This window comes from Sardina pilchardus, chromosome 12 (assembly GCF_963854185.1).
Source record: "Sardina pilchardus chromosome 12, fSarPil1.1, whole genome shotgun sequence".
Taxonomy (NCBI): Eukaryota; Metazoa; Chordata; class Actinopteri; order Clupeiformes; family Clupeidae; genus Sardina; species Sardina pilchardus.
Window position 1 is genome coordinate 17,992,769 of NC_085005.1, and position 18,882 is coordinate 18,011,650.

Genomic DNA, 18,882 nt, shown 5'->3' on the forward strand with positions numbered 1-18,882 from the left:
CAAAGTGGCTACACGCTGACCTGTGTGGAGTGTAACTGCAGAATTGTTGGTGTTATCAGCCTGTTCACAGAAGAAGAAGCCATAGTGCTTCCTTGGTCAGACTGGTGGTCGCTGGAATGCTGTCATGACTAGTTGAGAAACCGCCCTGCCATACATCATCTCTCCAGTTGAGTGTTTTTGTGCACAATCTCCGTTTGAATAGATTTCAGGGGAGGCGCAATTCACTACAATCTACAAAACACTATGTGATACCCAGTGATGGTCCTGTGTGTCAATGTTGTTGTTGTTGTTGTTGTTTGTACCTAACTTGAAAGCCTGCTGGCGACGCTAACCCAGATGCCCCAGGGTGCTGACTTTAAAGGGTCTCTCGACAGTAATACGTGCAAAGCCCACCAGTGCCGAGAGAGGTTTGCTACAGTAATTGGCAAATACAGCCGTCAGGTCTCAGCACGGGTCCAGACACCTCTCAGAAGTGCTCCTGGGCTACTGCGGGTGTCATTCAAGATACTTCAGAGAAAAAAGCACAAGATGCCAACACCCCCCCCCCCACACACACACACACAAAAACATACGTCCAAAAATTATTTTAAATAAATAAATAAATAAACTCACTAATTTCTCTGAAACACATGCTCTCCTCAAAGCCCAGGTGAATCCAGACGAATCTGTGAGCGCATTTCAATTTGTTCTGCAGACCCATCTGTTGAGAATCAGTCTAGTGTCATCCAGGCTACTCTAGGAACGCTAATAGAAAGAAATAATAGTACCTTTAACATTCCTGTCTTTTTTGGAAATCCAAAAGCCTTTACTAAACAACATGATAGCCATAATGCAACAGAAGCATAAAACTGAATGGATTTAATTTATTTCATTATTATGGAAGTAGGTAATGGCCATATTATTCCCCATAAGTGCTTAACAGTAGGCACATAAGTAGCTGAACATGGCAGCATGCAAGCTTAAACAGTTGTGTCTTTAACTTGTAACAGCATGAGATTCAAATAAATAACAGAAACCAAATTAACACTTTCATTAGCATAAACATTTCAGATAGAAATACTCTTTTCTTTGACTGAGGACGAAAGTCAACATATTGTAAACATTCATACATACATCGGGGTATACATTTCTCACCTTCCATAAAAAAGCCCTTCCCATGACCACTGGTGATTTTTACTGGCTAACAAGGTCCAGTAAGCTGCTCTCTAGCCCCGAGCTCAAGCCAGATCAGGACCTTATCTGGGCTAGCTTTGTTCCAGACTCAACCTTTAGCCAGAGTGCCCTCCTGTGGTGACAGCTCTTGCCTGCATTATGAAGATGGGCACAAAAACTACATTTCCCATGATGCCCCACTACTCTATATTTCCCCTGATGCCCCAAATACGATACAGCATTTAATAGGCTAAGTGCACGAAAGACTTCTCTGTGCGCTCATTCCAGTGTAGCCAGGTGTGTTTTAACCTGCTGCTATTGTTGGTGTAATTACTGTCTACATGGATCTGGTTGGGCTTTGCAATAGGGAATTAGCACATTATGATAGAGAAGGATTTATGTGTGTGCTAAAATTGTTATTATTGGCTAAACAAAATATTCTTTGATGGAGTGAAGATGTAAGGAGCATAATATAACAGAAGATGCCGTTACACAGTTAACGCCCCACTGGAAATAAATGAGCGTTCAGGAAAAGCCTTTTTTGCGCATAGTCTTTTAAGAAGCAGAGAGTACCTACAGTGTACAACTCATGAGGTAGTCACAGACAGTAAAAGCTCTTCACGCTATCAATTAAAACACTGATGTCCCTTTTTCCCCATTTTGTGCGCTTTTCCAGCAGCTTTAAGTCTATAAAAGTTACATAAATGACCACCCGATAATCCACACGGCACAAACACACACAGCGTTAGTGCTCGCTGTGTCAGATGAGCGTGACAGTCTCTTGTTTGCGGAGGACGCGGACGGCGAGCTCGTACACGGCGAACACCACCATGTTGACCGGGAAGGCGCGCAGGCAGTTGATGCCGAGGCTCCTGAAGAACACGGTCGCGCCCTCCACACGCACGGTCTCCGTCACGCAGTGGACGAAGCCGCGGTACCGCTTCTGCTCCCGCGCACCGTCCATCTGCAGGCGCGCTTTGATGACGTCCATGGGCGTGCCGACCGACCAGCCGGCCATGCCAGCCACCCCTCCCGCCAACAGCACAGCAGTCCACTCTGTGGGGCACACGGCAGGGGGAGGACATGAAGAGCACAGCGGGGTGTGTGTGTGTGTGTGTGTGTGTGTGTGTGTGTGTTTGAGTGTGTGCCTGCATGCCTCTCAGCTCACCTACGACTGAAATTGTGAATGCTTGAGTGAGAGTGTGCGTGTTTATTTGTGTGTGTGTGTGTGTGTGTGTGTGTGCTTGTGTGTGAGTGTGTGCCTGCATGATTGTGAATGCTTGACTGAGTGTGTGTGTACTGTATGTGTGTGCGTGCGCGCGCGTGTGTGTGTGTGTGTACAGTATGTGTATTTTAACATGCCCATCTGTCCAGTCCTCACCTGGTTCCTTCTGCCCGGCGGGCGTCTGCCACTCGCACAGCGTCTGGTAGGTGAGGAAGTAGGTGGCGAAGGAGGGGCCGTCCCTCAGGGCCAGCGGCAGCGCCCCCCTGTACAGGCCCCGCGGCCCGTCCTCGCGCACGATGGACATCAGGCAGTGGATGGGGCCGCGGTACTTGGGCCTGGCCAGGTTAGCGCCGCCGCCACCACCACCACCACGCATGGACTCCGTCTGGCACTGCAGACGGACCTTCACGATGTCACCGGGTGACATGACCGAGATCTGCACACACACACATACACACACACACACACACACACACGCACACACATACAGTACACACACACGCATAAGATCTCAATGAAACACAGAGACTCAATGTTTCTTGCTCTCATCTTTCTCTGGTATAGCCAAAGAGAAGTTTGTTACAACTATGAGTTGTTTCAGTTTGTTACTGAAACACACACACACACACACACACACACACACACACACACACACACACACACACACACACACACACACACACACACACACACACACACACACACACACACAAACACACACACACACACACACACACACACACACACACACACATACAGTACACACAAGAAACACACAAAAACCAAAAGGTATCGCTGAAAGACGGACACAGACACAATTCCACACCGACGAAAGGGGTCCTTTGCTAACATTTAGTAAATGTGTCAGGTAACACAAAAAAATAAGTCTAATGCATGTGTTAATACATAAACCTGAGCATCTGATTCTAGTTCAGTTGTACTAAACCAGTGGTTGGTTTGGTAAGTACATTAATGCAGTCATCATTTACTGAATACACTGCATCATGTGTCTGTACACATACAGTACACATTAAACAATGTTACTCATATGTTATGTCACACTGATACAATCCCTTCTATTTCTGATAATATTGGAAGGCACTGTCTTGATATTTTATGAATATTGAGCAGCCTACGGATTAATAGATTTTGTGCGTAAAAACCCATTTCCTCAAAGACATTTTAGACAGGAAAACAACAAATATAATAAAAACTTAAATGTTATTGCAAGAACTTACACACTGTATTTTAAACCATATTACCCTCACCAAAAACATAGAATTTTCCTTTTTCATGGGGCTACACAATTTGGGGGAAATATATATATATTTTTTGACAGACATTTCAATTTCATTTAATTTATCATTTGGGTGATTCCGTGTCAAATCAGGACACTTTCAGACCTCATCGTCACAGATTTTAAGGAAACTTGGTATGCTGATTTAGTCATATGAGAAACCCTCAGAAATGAATGTGCACGTTTCTTGCATCAATATTATGGGAGATTCAGAATAAAGCCCTATTCGGACGTTACTAGTTTTACAGGGGGTTGTAGAGTAATGCAGGTTTATCACATGACCTCTGTAATGTAAATGTCCAATTCGGACGGGACTAATTAAATCTCTGTAATTTTATTTAACATGGGAGGAGTAACTACTTTTACGTTCTGCCGTCACATCTTCGCCGCCGTGCACTTGATTGCGTCAATTGCGTATGGCATTTTTCAGATTTCAAAGACTACACAAGTTGGTTAAACTAGCCAACGTTAGCTTTATGTCATGCCATAAGTAGTTTAAAATTGCTAACAACATCAAGCTATTAGGCAAACTAGTTAACAGTGCAGTGGCTGGTTTCTTTATTTTTTTCAATCCATTTTAAGCATACAATAATGTTATACTGTATGTCTGAATGAATCAATGCAAGTTCAGAATAGCTGAAAACTTAATTAACTGAATTAGTTACACCTGTGTTTGCAATACAGTTTCATGTCAAAGTGGCCCATTAGTAACTGGAACCTATGTGATGCCACCTTATAGGTCACAATATCTCTGCAATGCCTCAAAAACCACAGACCAAATTTTCTGGAGATGTCAATGACATTACAGGCTAGCTTTAGGGAAAAAATGAAGAAATTTAAAATATAGGGTTTTTTGCTATTCAATTTTTAATATTATGATCTCTGATAACTCGGATACCTCTCATTTTGGGTATTGTATGCTATTTATGTAAAATATAGAGCTGGAAAATAATCACCCATTTCGGAATACTCCAAATTTCAGTTTATGCTGAGCCACACTTCTGACTGACAAGGGTGCCTAGCAATGCAAATCATAGCCCTCCTGTTAGGTGAGCTTCACTGGCTGTCACACAAGAATGAATGTACGGTACAAATCATGGATGGGACAAGAATGGTCATTAGGACAGAATTTGCGAGCTGCATGATTCATGGCAGCCTTTGTGATTTGCTAATTGCATTCGTTCAAATGCATTAGTACAATTTCTGTAGCCATACCTTTTAAAGTATATTTTTGGGGCTTTTTGTATGGAGCGTTTGCCTTTATGAAGACAGGCCAGTTGCGGAGCGTGACGTGACAGCCAACCAAGCGGAACAGAAAGAAGGAGTTGGCACTGGAAAATGACCTTCAGTTGGAATCTAAACAGGCTCCCTTTGACCAGTCAGGCCAGTATATCACTGTTTCTGCTGGTTTCAACCAGTTACATTTAAGACGCTTAAGGCCTATTTAAGACTATTATGTATTACATTTCAGACCTACTTGAAATATGAAAAAGTAACAAACTAGGCAGGCTGAGTGAACGGCGATTAATTCCGACCAGGCTGTTTTCTGGCTACCAGTTAGGAGTTCCACATACTGTAGGTCTAATTTGAGATCTTATTACAGCATACTAATATCTGAATTGTTAGGAAAAAACTACAACACACCAACTATCAATTCCACAATTTCTCAACAACAACGAAAATGAAGAGCGAGGAAGGAAACAGTAAATTAATGTACAAATTAAAGACATATTGCATAAAGTGCATAAAGTATGCAATATGTGGAGGTATTTAGGGCTTTGTAAAGCTTGAAATTGAGATAATTTCAGACTTTATAACCCCCCAAAGAAACCCTAGTACAGTATGTACTCAAGATGCCATAATTTGCAACACAGATCTCCCAATGAAACACACTCCTGTCCAGTCTCACCTGGGTCACTCCCCCGGCCAGCCCAGACAGGAAGACGTCCAGTTTGGTGTTGGGGGCCCCGAGGCCATGGAACTGACTGAGGCACTGCAAGCAGTTCCTGTAGGTCCCAAACACCACCGAGGATGTCATAGACACAGTGGTGACAGGAAGGGACATCCCCTTAAAGAAACCATGGACCTATAGGGGGTAAGAGGAAGACTTTTCGGATTTATGTCACAATGGTTAGTATTTGTTTACATATCTATCAATGATCAGTATAGTTCCTATTATGTTGCAGATATCCATTTTATATATTATTTTATGTATAATACTTCTGTTCTTGCACTGCAATGAATGTCTGTCTGTCTGACCGTCCGTCTGTCCAGGAATTAACAATATCAAGGCTCCAGTGTGCTTTCAGGGATTTGATGTTGTGATAACTGGGGCTGCTCATATTGTGGCAAAGGTCTTGGCAAAATATGTCATTGAATTTATCCCATATATTGCAGCCAAATTTTTATCACAGGGAGATATTCTACTAATTCTGATCAAATATGTAATATCCCTAGACAGACAGACAGACAGATCTATTATCACAAGACCAAGCATGGCAGAACGGGGTGCTCAAACCGCATTTGAGGATGAAAAATTAAGAGCACTTGTAGCACTTTACTACAATGGCAAAGACGTTTCAGCTACTACTGAGACATTAGAAGATTCTCAAATGGAACATATTCTCAAATGAAACTCATATCTGAGCAGAGAATGTGTAGGCTGGGTGAACCCTGCCTGAACTTCCGTCGAATTTGGATTTCGCCTCGGAAGCTCAGGCTGGAAACCTGCACATCTATCTCCTCTTTTCCCCGACACAACCTTTGGCTCCAATCAGAAACTGGCTTATCCAAAAGACGCACCAGATCGTTGGTCTGATTGGGGACTATCCAAGCGTACAGAGTCATGATCTGAACGATGCCAATAGAGCTCAACAGTCCCGCCCTCCTCCGAGAGAGCACGCCTGTCGTGCAGTAGAAATAAAGCCCAGATTCCCCATACTAATGTTCAATCTTAAAAGATTGATCTTAGTATGGTGATAGCCAGACTACAGAATGTGGTCAATATCTTACTATTAGCATATTATGCTGTTGTAACAATACACTACTTTACACCCTTAATTGATGTGATACAATCACTTTCAAAATATTAGAGAGCTATGGGAGTCTATCATCAAACAGTGAAAACACTATGCCCAGCTGTTAAATGGACATTACAGTACATTACTGCCTCAAAAGTCCATTGAAGTCCATGAAAGCACACTACAACCTTGATAATGCCCAGAGGGGTCCCACTGGCTTCTGGGATTTGATTGATGTACAGTAACTCCTAACACTGAGTACTACACCATAGTAATTAAACTCGCTGAAGATTACTGAAGACATACACACGCACACACGCGCACACACACACACACACACACACACACACACACACACACACACACACACACACACACACACACACACACACACACACACACACACACTGCCATTTCATGCTATTCATGTACAGACACACATACTCAGGTGCCACATTTCTCTCTGTCTACTTTCTCAAAAGGATTTTTACACTTTGAATAGTTAAATAGCTTAATGTTCAGAAGACTCCCGATCGGTTGCAAACCAAACATTGCACCAAAACACATGCTATTGGAATTCACTCTGGGTGTAGTAAAAGCATATAGTACGCTGAGGAGAGAGCCACACAACGTCTATTAAAACCTATTTGGATGCTGACATATGTGGATAAAAAGTAAACATCATGCATGAATCTAAATTATGGCTGTAACATGGATATATAAAAACAAGGGTAAGTAAGTAGTGGTAGATTGGATCAAGGCTGTGCGTCAGTATATAGAAACAACATCTTACCCCTTCTTTTTCCAAGGTTTTTACAAAACACTGCCATATTCCAGAGAACTGTTTTTGGGTCTGGATCCTCACCTGGAAGCATACACACAGTGTAAACCAGTGTCAGCCCTACATATGACTTTTGTGACATTTAACATTGGACTGCTTTTAATTTTACTGTAAACCTTACTTTTACTGTGTCGAAAGGGTAACCAACTGCTACCCCACAGGCTCCTGTAAACAGAGGAAAAACAGCATTCATTCAAACTGAAGGTCGACTCCCTCAAGGCTAAATGCTAAATTACAGTTCATACCTTCACCTGCGTGCTTACATAACCAATCTCCTCAGACCAAAAAAAAAATGCACTGGGCTAAACAATAAATAAGACCTGTGTTGTGACAAATGCTGCAACACAACTTAGTAGCACACTGTTCGCTAAATGAGCAGCAGCACCAGGTCAGTTATTCTGGGTAATCTTAAATAACACCCGAGGCGTGTCAGCGCGCGTGCTGGATTCACAGATTAAAAAGCGTCAGTCTTCATTTTATAAACACAATTCTGATCACTCGAACCCACCGCTACTATTAAAACAAACAAACGAACACAAATCAGCTTTAGAACATTTACCGCCGATGATCAGGAATTTCAATATCGCCTGACAGATGGAAAACAGTCTGCCAAGTCTGCCACCACCAACACTGGTTGACAGGAAAGACACATTCTGTTTTTCCAATATGCTTTCTTTTTCAATTAAACGTGTTCTCTATAACTGCACCACCAAACTACATTTGCACCCTGGCTACCGATTGCATTTCACCGGCATTGCAGTAGGGCACCAGCTTGACATTACCTCCAACAGATCCTGCGAGGAAATCGGCGAAGTGCATCCTCACGCTTAACCAGCGTAAGTTCAGTTGTCAGGTAGTATCAGCTTTCATAGTACTCGTAAGACTCTGATTAACAGTCGAAAATGATCACCACACGACTTCAAATTTCCTGTGGATTTGTTTTGTAACTTGTCCTTCGCGGATGACGCACGTGGTCATGTTGTCAGAACGTTACAAAATCTTCAATGAAGACTCTGGCCACACCCCCTAGTACAAAACTGCTCACTGACACTGACGAACGATGTGTACCTCTTCTTACTGTAGCCTAGTAGTAGGACTATTACCGCATGCTCTCTTTTGGTTGTGGATAATATCTCTATATCGTGCCTGGAATATATACGTCATGAATATTATTAGGGACTCTGTAGTGATAGCTGATTTGGAATCAATCAATATTCGTATATTGCCATGAGCATAGATATGACAGAGCTATACGAGGCTATACATCTATGGTCATGAGCATTACCTCACTATTTTCACTCATAGCCTGACTAGCAATGTCGGTATTATTAGCCCAGTGATGCTAAAGATTTTATCACGCAGTCTTTTAGGTCTATGCGCAGTCCATGCTGGCCCAGATAGCGAACACACGCGGGTGACCACAACACCAACCACCAGGGACAAGCCAGTCTGCCTGATGTAACCCGGAAGTCTCCATATCGCATGTACCAATCACAATGAAGGTGACCGAGGAGGAGGGGAGTTGTGATCTTTTTGGCTCTCCGATTGGACAGACTCGTTGCTGATAATGACGCAGTACACATGTCCCCTGACATGTAGACCTATCAAATACAGAAATAGAAATCGCTGTAGGTGGTGGCAGCTAGAGAAAATTTCCACTTGCCTACATCCGTGTAGACAACAGTAACTGTTACAGGTGCTTTGAAATAGTTGTTAATGTTATTTACGTTCTAAATGTACCAGATTAATCAGCAGGGAATCTTCTTGTGTCAGTCCAAACCGTATCTTTTGTTATAATTTTAAACCTAAACAGCTCGTCCCATCCATCCATCCATCTCAAATTGTAACGTCAGGCTATCAAGAATTTAAGAAAAAGGATGGACTTCCTTGCTGGGTGCATAGGAGGTAAGTGAGAAGTACTGTATCCTACTTCCCCATTGCTATGTATTAACGTACTTGCTAACTTAGCTTGCTAACCTACTTCTAAATAATATGCCGGTAGCATAATGGTCGGGTTAAGCCATTTAAGTCGGACTGTACGTCTACCAGACAGTTCATATGCTGATATGGCTTATGATGAAGTCGTCTGGACCTATGCTTATGTGAGTTAAGACACGCACGTTATGTTGCAGCCCTAACGTTATTAGAGTTGTCTGTCATCCTTCTCAGCTAGCCATTTAGGCTACCGCATCAGAAACGTTCACTGAATTAACTGTCACATGATGCTGCGTGACTTTAAGCTGCACAGGTAACACCCCCAGATACGGCATCCTAGCTGAAATGGTCCGGGTAGAGGATTTAAAAAAAAAAAAATGATTTAAGAAATAAGAAATGATTTTTTAAGAAAAAAGATTGGTTGGATGTGCACCAGTGAGAATCAAGCATCTCAATAATCCTGTCGTGATATGTCAAAAGAACTGCAGAAGTCAGATGTAGCCTGCTCTTTGCAAATTAGGCTAGGCCTACAGTAATGAATTGACAACTGCTAAAAGCTTAAAGCCACACACACACACCATCCAGCCAAATCGGTTCGACTTGTAATCTCGATCTTCAGTTTAGCCACAAACCGACTTGAACTTGATGATCTGATCTCCCTTTTGGAGTGGAATGTTAACATGACGCTCTGTACTCCGAGACTAGAATGGCTCAGTGTGTGCTGTACTGTAAAGTTTCTGGGAAGGGCTGAGAATAGAATGGCATGCACACACCCACACCACAGCCAATGGGAAACCCCAAGCAGGGGGTTGTCTCGTTTTGACCATGTGGTTAGTGGATACAGTGGTACACACCTTCATGGTGGTTCTCCAGGTGTTAATAATGTGAGAATGTGTACCATAAACAGTCAAATGTTGCTGCAGATACTCAGGTGAAGCAGTAGAGGACTCAAGGGGATATGTCTGTTTGTTTTGCTGGTGTAAGCTATGTGATGTTTACTTTTGTACTTGTCTTTGTCCTTTGTGAAAATGTTTTTTTCAAAATTTCAAGTTGTATCCCCTAGAAAATCACTGTCATTCATTCTCTTGGCCAAGTAAAGCACAGGCAGTGGAATGCTGAGGTCACAGCACTAAACCATAGGACACATTCCAGCCCAGGATGCCTCACTCTGATTGGCCAGGAGGAGCCAGTCCCCCCGGACATAGTCAGTCCTTGTGAGGGGGATCATCTGATATGTATCTGATCAACACAGTATGTGTGTGTGTGTGTGTGTTTATGGCACAGTTGGGGGCACAGGCTTTACCAGATTTAAACAAACTTAACTGTGTAGTGGTGGTTAGTTCGGCTCCATGACTTTCACAGGGCATCTGTACAGTTCAAGAGGCAAGCAGCTGTGTCCTGCCACAGACCCGGCTGCCTCTTACACTTCGTGTCTCAGCACAGTACAATACTGCCAAATGTCAATACTGACATTTTAAGACTTGTTAACGGTCTGAATGGATCAGCCTATGTCTATTGTTGACTTTGAAGGGTTGAATTACTGAAACTGTCTGTGAAAAAATGATATGCAACACAATGCAACGCATTCCATACGTTTTTGTTGCTTTGGATGAATGTTGTGGGTTTAATGTTTTATCCTTTGTAGTCATGCCTACAAAATAAGTAGAATATTTCTGTAATTACACTTGTTGGCTCCTGTACAAGTGCTGTTAACCTCAGCCTGGGAAGAACTCTTTTTTTTTTTGTGCAGTGGAGCAAAAATGTTGTTCTTCCTTACTGCTGGGAATATTGTGTTGGTTTATCAATGCTGAGTTGCTTGTCAGGTTGAAAGTAGTTGATTTAGGTGCACTCCATAAGGGCTCCCAGTAGGTTGGTTTTGGTTTATGTAATGAGGAATAGGGATCCCATGTCTTTATATAAGAGAGTATACTGTAGCTTAACAGCATTTCCTTGAAGGTGTTTTTACAAAGTGCTCCATCATAGATCATGTATCTGTTGCTGACACCTCTTCTCTCATCCCATGTTCTGTTTTCCTCTTCTCTCTTCTTCTCATCTCTGCTCTTCTCTTCACTGCTCTTCTCTTCTTTTCTTTCTTCTTCTCTGCTCTTCTGTTCTCTACTCTTTTCTCTCTCTTCTTTTCTTCTCTCCTCCCTATCTGTTTCTCTGCTGGCTGCAGGTGCTGCTGGAGTCGTGGTAGGACATCCATTTGATACCGTGAAGGTGAGCAGTCTTTTAAAGAGCTCAAATTACACTATTAAATAAACCAGCAAGCTACATTATTTAGCCTTACTTGACCCCATAAAGAAATGTTGGTTTCTCTGAATGGGGACACAGAAAATAGAAATCTAATAGGAATGCAGTCTACAACAACAAACATTGCATTACATTGCACATTCTAAAAGTGGGAAGCCTGTGATTGTTTCCTCAGTTATTTTTTGTAGCATGTCTTTTAGTGATATGACTTGTATACTATACTGTATGTCCAAAATCTATCAGTGTATCCATTAGGAGCTTGAACTTCTGTTCACATTACTTTTGTTGACAATGGTTACAGATGGGTTGTGAGTGTGAACACTTGTCTGTTGTTTGTGTCTTTCTTGTTAGGATTAGGACAGATGGTAATAATGTTCTAATTATAAACATGTTGTAGATCAACAGCAAATAAATTAACTGCACATGTTCTAGTGCAGCTGTTCTAGTCAGATTTCAATTTCCTGTCAACTGGTAGAAAAAAACAGTTGCTTGAAATTGCAGTGACCAGACTAGATCAAGTTGCCATATATAGCCTACCTGTCTTGCTTTTCCTCAGAAGTGCCCTTCTCAGTGCCCTTCTCTCTTGGCTTTAAGTCTGAATCCTTTATGTTGCCATAGAGATGTCTTTTTAGAGAGCAGCACTTAGAATGTGTCTGACAATTACAGTACTCAAGAAGTAGAATAACGTCCACCAGAATAACATTTTGTTGTGAGTTATTGGTCATTGATTCTTTACACTAAGTGAAGTAAAACCATGTATGTAAAAGTCTATTCATGCAAAAAGTTATCTACTTTGAATTACTCTATGATTAAGCTGCCAAGTTAGCTTGTGTACAGTATGTGAGTGTGTAGGACTGTCTCAATGGCTCTGTTTACATGCACACTATATAGTTTTTAGTTGGATTAAAATCATTCAGATTGAAGATATCAGGCCAACTTTTTACGTGGTAAAATAATCCAATCCAATCAGGTGTTTATATACACACACAATCAGAATAGCCATATGACATGTACATATTTTGTTTGTTTGACGAGGGGATTAAACTCCTGTCTTCTGTTCAGTGCAGTTATGAAGCAACAGCTTGGAGCTCATGCTGGAAGTAAGGACGAGAGGTGAACAGAAGGTGTTGCTCCGTCTAATGTCTAGGCTGTGGACGAAATGTTTGAAATTGATATCAATCACAGCATGCAATTATTTGGTAATAATTTGTTTATGTTACAAGACATGGGTAATGGCCATGTGCAATTGGACAATTCTGCCACCTGATTCAGAGTTCACATGGCTGTTCAATTCTAAATAGAACACACCATCCCTTTCAATCCAATCAAAATTCCAAATCGAATCGGCCAGTTTTCTGATCGGATTCCATGTGCCCATGTTAACTCACCTGATGCCTCACAGCTTCTCTTCTCTGATGTCCACCCTCAGGTCAGACTTCAGGTCCAGAGTGTGGAGAAGCCGCTTTACAGAGGGACCTTCCACTGCTTCCAGTCCATCGTACGGCAGGAGTCGGTGAGTTTTATCCTTCATGGTGACCACTCAGCAGATACTGAGCAGAACTATTCAGCAGATGAATTGGCCAAACTTAGCATATTGAATGTATCATAGAGATCTGTATCACAAATCCATATCATGGATATTTCCATAACATATGGACCCAAACATATGGATCGTTCATATGGAAATGTCTATGGAAATGGATCTATTGACAGACACAACCAGGGTCACCCAATTAACAGCTTGTTGATGCATCCAGAACCACTTGGATCTGCTTTTGATCTGTATTGGATTTAGAAGGATAGCCTGATCCAGGCTTAATCCAAGGAAACTGGCTGTATGTGTATAACCGTCTCAGATATTTTCAACATCATTTTCAGTCAGACCATTAACTGAAAATCAGCAAGTGAATGACTGTCCTCTCCCCTTGTCAGATGCTGGGGCTGTACAAAGGTGTCGGCTCACCCATGATGGGCCTGACATTCATCAACGCGATCGTGTTCGGCGTCCAGGGCAACACCATGCGCTTCCTGGGTCGGGACACCCCGTTGAACCAGTTCCTGGCAGGGGCGGCCGCAGGGGCCATCCAATGTGTGATCTGCTGCCCCATGGAGCTGGCCAAGACGCGCATGCAGATGCAGGGCACGGGCGAGAAGAAGAAGTCGGCGCGGAAGCTCTACAAGAACTCGCTGGACTGCCTGGCGCGCATCTACAAGCGTGAGGGTGTGAGGGGCGTCAACCGCGGCATGGTGACCACGCTGGTGCGTGAGACGCCCGGCTTTGGCGTGTATTTCCTGGCATACGACGTGCTGACCCGCAGGATCGGCTGCGAACCCGACGACCCCTACATGATCCCGAAGCTGCTGTTCGCCGGTGGCATGTCGGGCATCGCTTCCTGGATCTCCACGTATCCGGTGGACGTGATCAAGTCACGTCTGCAGGCGGACGGCCTGGGGGGAGTGTATCGCTACAGCAGCATCATGGACTGCGTACGGCAGAGTGTGGCCAACGAGGGCTGGATGGTGTTCACGCGCGGACTCACCTCCACGCTGCTCCGAGCGTTCCCCGTCAACGCCACCACCTTTGCCACCGTCACACTCGTGCTGATGTATGCACGTGGCGAGACCGGCCAGGGCAGTGACTGTGAGTCTGCCCCGGTGGCAACGCAACACAGCAACTCTCTGCAAACCCAACCCAGCAGCCTGTGAACCCTACAGACCTGGTGGCACACACTCACACACACACACACACACACACTCATTGCAGACTTGATCAGCGTTCAAAACATACATATTCTGTATATAAGACCTAATATGCAACTAAACCTACAGTATTTATGTTTTCATTCTTTTACAATATGCCTTAAGAAGAGAAAAATAAGTTTAAGGATATATGGTAAAGAAAGAAGTACTGACATGTACATGAAAATGTAACAGCTTTTTTTTCTGGGGAAAAAAATGACGGTTTAGCAAAAAAGGAGATAAGAGGTTGAATCTGAGCTGTGATCCTGAGTGACCAGCCACTCTTCTCCTCCTTCTCCTCCTTTTCTTCCTCCTCTTCGCCTTCTCTGAAGTCCTTCTCTGCTGATGACCTTGCCTTTTTTACGACGCAAACACACCAGACATGGCAGAATCTTGTAGCATGAGAAACTCATATTTTATATGTATGCAGAGTAAGAAACTGTCCAGTAGAATTTTATTTTCTTGATGATATACTGTATGTATGCGATATATTTATGTGTGATGTTTCCTTTTATTTCTGCTATCAGAACCAAAACTACCTCCTGCAAGGAAATCACATGGAATCCTAGTGTTCCTTTGGAGGACACACTGTTATAAGAAAAGCTTGTGATTTATCACAAAAAAAGAGGTCATTTGGGGTTTTTCTTCAGATGACCTATGTCTGTGCTTCAATTTTACTAAATACACTTTATAAGAAAAACCTTAGCCCCACAGCTAAGTGGACGAGTGTTGATGTTAAACATTGATATGAGCCAGAGGTTAAAGATGCTCTAAGCGATATTACGCAGTTTCTAAGCTCAAACATGTCCTAACCACCCGCTAACTGCCTGTCCCCTAAATACACGGCAAAAACATGGTTACTGTGGACAGCCCAGGCTCCAAAAACGGCAACAAAAAACAAGAATGGTCCAGCGTGGACCATGAAACATAACAAACTGTTCCAGCCAATCACAGACGAGATGTGTGCTCAGGAGAGTTTCAGTTGCACGGGAGGGAGGGACGAGCTAGCTCTCTTTTGTTTGAACGTCAACAGAAGTGACATTACCCAACATTGCTTAGAGCACCTTTAACAATGTTTATGTATATAATATGTCCGGGGTTCGCGCCCTTTTGTCCTTATGGTATGTATGGAGAAAACACGCGTTACCTCTGTGTCCCAGTCTGGTACTGTAAATGTATTGCTCCTTTGATGTTGTTCTTGCGTGTGTCTTTGTTTTATATGATGCTAGTTGAGCGAGACGATCCTTGCATTGTCTGATTAAAAATACTGGCCTCTAACTGAGGTGCATAGGAGCACTTAAGGAATTTCTCTTGGGACGTTTCCACAAACAGAGAACAGACACTCTGGTTCATGCTCCAGATGTTTGGAACATTTTGATAAAAAATGAATCACTTCAGAACCTGAAAAGTTGGTTCGGAGCTAGAAACAAACACCATTATACCCTCTGTTAGTGAGGATGTATCAAAAATGGTGGAAATGTGGGCTGGTTCACTAGCACCAAGCAAGGTTTGAAGAATTCTGAAAACAACCAATTCAGGAAAAAGTTCTCTGTTGATGGAAAAAGACCCCACCTATACTGTAGGTTAGAACCACTGGTTGGCCCAAGTACCAGCCTTGACAGGTTGTAATTGGTCAGAAAGCACTGGATTTTGTTTTTTTATTATAATTGTTTATAGGTCCACTGTCCCTTGCGGTCAACTGATCATATACTGATTCACTTGGATGAGTTTTAGATTTGCAGACTTTGATCCATGTTACCTACTGTATGGAGTCCCACAGAGCTGTTGTACTGTATGTTGGTTGGTTGGGTTCGCCCCACCGCTGTAAATATGCTGCAAATGCTGCAATTTCATGAGCCTTTGGAAAGGTCCAAAGACAGATGAATCAGGCTGATGAGAGAGGACTTATGAATGTAAAATGGAGAGAGAATCTAAACTGGAGGAGTTTAGAATGGCCAAAATACCTGGATTAAAAAGATACACAGGTGACGCTGCTAAACGATGACGATGATGGTGATGATGGTGATGAAGACGAGGATAATGCTGCTACTACTGATGATCAGATGTCAGGTTGTCTTGGTCATGAATAAAGTAAAATGGTTAAAATGGGAACGAAACACATGATAGTAAGGAGAGGCAATACATAGTTTATGTGTTTATTTCTTCTAGATTTCTTTTAAAGAGAATGTAAATATTTTATTTGAAGAAGTTGTTAATATATTCCTCTCTGTTGCATTTTGCTTTTCGGTTTTAAAATAACCACTGTTGTTCTGGATGTCACTGAAGAGTATATGTAAGCACATGTAGAGAGAACTCAAGCAGACTATTTTTGTAAAATGTAATTAACTGGTTGTGTACAGTATAGTTTGGATGCTCCTGTTGCTGAACCAAATTGTTTCGCCCAACTGAGGTTGCATACAGTTTGAAATAAAAAATAAATAACTTTAGCCTTTTTTGTGATTTCATTCTGTTTGTGGTTAAGTATACTTGGTCCTCCTAAATGGGTATTGTATAAGTTAAAAGTAAATCATTTTTGTTAGGTTTATGGTCTCTTGATGCCTCCATATTCCATTCCTTCAGTATACTGTAGGGGTCAGTGTTTGCTATATTTTATTTCATGGTGTTCATATGGTGTCATTCCTGTGTCTGGTGAGGTCTTTCTCCAGCCTGCAGGAGGAGAGCAGGCGCTAATAATTATGAAGGTTAAAGTTATTTATGTAAATTCTGCTTCTCTGTCATATAGCATTAAGAAAACATAAACAATATTTGTTTGCTTTCATGCAGCATGTTATTATTCTAAACCATGCAATAGTGAAACCATTGCAACCAGCTCAAGCTCATGCTTTAAAAATGGACCTATACAGAGCTGATTTTGAAGTAGCTTTAAGTTCTGTGCAGACAATTGACAATTGACTTTAGCATATTTTGTAATTTGTATTTTGTAGGATTGGAAAACATGAAATGTTTTTTTTTAACAAAATACTTTGAGGGATTGTATTTAGAGTATTTCAAATACTTAAATACTTCTACATTTTCCCCCTCAAATTAGCCAAAAAATTCATCACTCAGTTAAATATAGCCTTATAACCATGACGATATGCTTGTTCGGGAGCCATAGGTCAGAATCTTAGTGAACCTGGTTTTGGACGTTGTTTTTTGTTTCTTTGTAGTTTCTTGTTGCCTAGGGGGTAAGAATAGTCTGGGCTCAAGCTTGGATGTACAGATGAGTTGGCATTGAGTGGAATGATAGCAAGGTACATAACTGTGTATATACTTAAATAGGCTAAAAAAGCTTTAAATCAATGATATAAGAACACAATGCTACTACAAGCTTTAAGCACACTCTGCACTTTGAAACCTTCTGTAAATGTAACTTCCTTGTTGTTAAGCTCTGAAACACATAGGCCTGAACACCCATCTCAACATGCTGTTTGTGTTTATGTCCATTTTGTTGCTGGATTTTATTCCAGCCCACCCAAATGTAGCAGGCCAGAACCGGCCTTGATTTTATGTCACCATGTAGTCAACTTCAAAGCAATAGATGTGTCTTTTCTGTTATCTCATCCCCTAAAAGTTGAAAAAAAAAGTAACTAACTTCAGGAACTTGAAGGTCAGGTGTTTCAAGTGCTACAAGACTAAAAGTTGAAAATGATACAGACACTGAAGGAGAACATTAGGGCATGAACCCCATGACCATAACCTTTGACATGAGGATTTAAGGGATAACATCAACCAAGGTGTCCTGATGCAGAAATAATGGAGGAGACAAAGGCTTCCTGGTGCGAAACAGTGGAGTTTCACCGCCCAATTAATTCATTCTGTATATCGAGGCACCTTATAGGATGTTACGTTTGTCCCCCATGTTGTCAGTCATGTATGAAGGCAAAAGGCATGCATTAATAGCACAAAAAGGGAAATGCTGTTCAATTTAAAAAGGCTAACCTGTTCAATTTGTCATAGCCTTTCATTGAATACGGAAAATGATGGTAGGTACATGTAGTTCGCTTTGTCACAGTTGACACTGTTGCAAAGCCTGCTTGTTGTTAGTTCAATTATCGCGTATATTGATATGGGATGCTGATTTATTTTATTATTTTTACCAGATCTACTTCATAGGAGCCCCAAAGTATACGTAGGATTTATAGCCCTCTGCCAGCCAATCAGAAACTAGCCTATTTCTTGAAGTTTATTTTAAAAGTTGGTATACCATGATTATTGGTATACCATAGGTAATAGGTATTTTGTATTTTATAATTAGCCTACTAATTACTTGTATTTTAATTAAATACATTTTGCACATCAGTATTTTGTATTTTATAAGCCAGGCTACTTGTAATAACAAAATAGTTTTTGATGTATTTGTGCCCACCTCTGGTTCTGTGGATGCAATGTATTGCCATTTCCCCACAATCACTAGTAT

The 18,882-nt window shown here is 41.9% G+C and overlaps 2 protein-coding genes across 6 annotated transcripts; one reads left to right on the forward strand and one right to left on the reverse strand.

The window, feature by feature from the left end:
- Nucleotides 1-862: 862 nt before the first annotated feature.
- Nucleotides 863-8,553, reverse strand: slc25a47a (solute carrier family 25 member 47a). The gene is made up of 6 exons (XM_062551468.1): nt 8,318-8,553; nt 7,657-7,700; nt 7,488-7,559; nt 5,584-5,760; nt 2,534-2,813; nt 863-2,208 (listed from the first exon to the last, which is right to left on the reverse strand). Exons 1-6 carry the CDS (start codon nt 8,352-8,354, stop codon nt 1,913-1,915), a joined length of 906 nt encoding a protein of 301 aa, XP_062407452.1. The 5' UTR covers nt 8,355-8,553; the 3' UTR covers nt 863-1,912.
- Nucleotides 8,554-8,961: 408 nt separating this feature from the next.
- On the forward strand, nt 8,962-16,915 carry LOC134098410 (mitochondrial basic amino acids transporter-like). 5 transcript variants are annotated; one of them, XM_062551449.1, is made up of 5 exons: nt 8,962-9,037; nt 9,349-9,440; nt 11,647-11,690; nt 13,153-13,236; nt 13,656-16,915. In XM_062551449.1, exons 2-5 carry the CDS (start codon nt 9,413-9,415, stop codon nt 14,427-14,429), a joined length of 930 nt encoding a protein of 309 aa, XP_062407433.1. In that variant the 5' UTR covers nt 8,962-9,037; nt 9,349-9,412; the 3' UTR covers nt 14,430-16,915. The 5 variants fall into 5 exon arrangements, with proteins under 5 accessions (XP_062407433.1, XP_062407432.1, XP_062407431.1 ...); XM_062551448.1 differs by lacking the exon at nt 8,962-9,037 and adding an exon at nt 9,051-9,231; XM_062551447.1 differs by lacking the exon at nt 8,962-9,037 and having other exon boundaries at nt 9,052-9,440.
- Nucleotides 16,916-18,882: the final 1,967 nt, after the last annotated feature.

What these genes read in the sequence shown, in the direction of transcription:
- slc25a47a (XM_062551468.1), bottom strand. Translation starts at nt 8,354, where the DNA reads ATGCACTTCGCCGATTTCCTCGCAGGATCTGTTGGAG. An exon ending in AAACCTTGGAAAAAGAAGGG is followed by an intron (nt 5,761 to 7,487) that starts GTAAGATGTTGT and finishes TACCCCCTATAG; the next exon opens with GTCCATGGTTTCTTTAAGGG. An exon ending in CGCCGGGCAGAAGGAACCAG is followed by an intron (nt 2,209 to 2,533) that starts GTGAGGACTGGA and finishes TGTGCCCCACAG; the next exon opens with AGTGGACTGCTGTGCTGTTG.
- LOC134098410 (XM_062551449.1), top strand. Translation starts at nt 9,413, where the DNA reads ATGGACTTCCTTGCTGGGTGCATAGGAG. An exon ending in CCTTGCTGGGTGCATAGGAG is followed by an intron (nt 9,441 to 11,646) that starts GTAAGTGAGAAG and finishes TGCTGGCTGCAG; the next exon opens with GTGCTGCTGGAGTCGTGGTA. An exon ending in CCATCGTACGGCAGGAGTCG is followed by an intron (nt 13,237 to 13,655) that starts GTGAGTTTTATC and finishes TCCCCTTGTCAG; the next exon opens with ATGCTGGGGCTGTACAAAGG.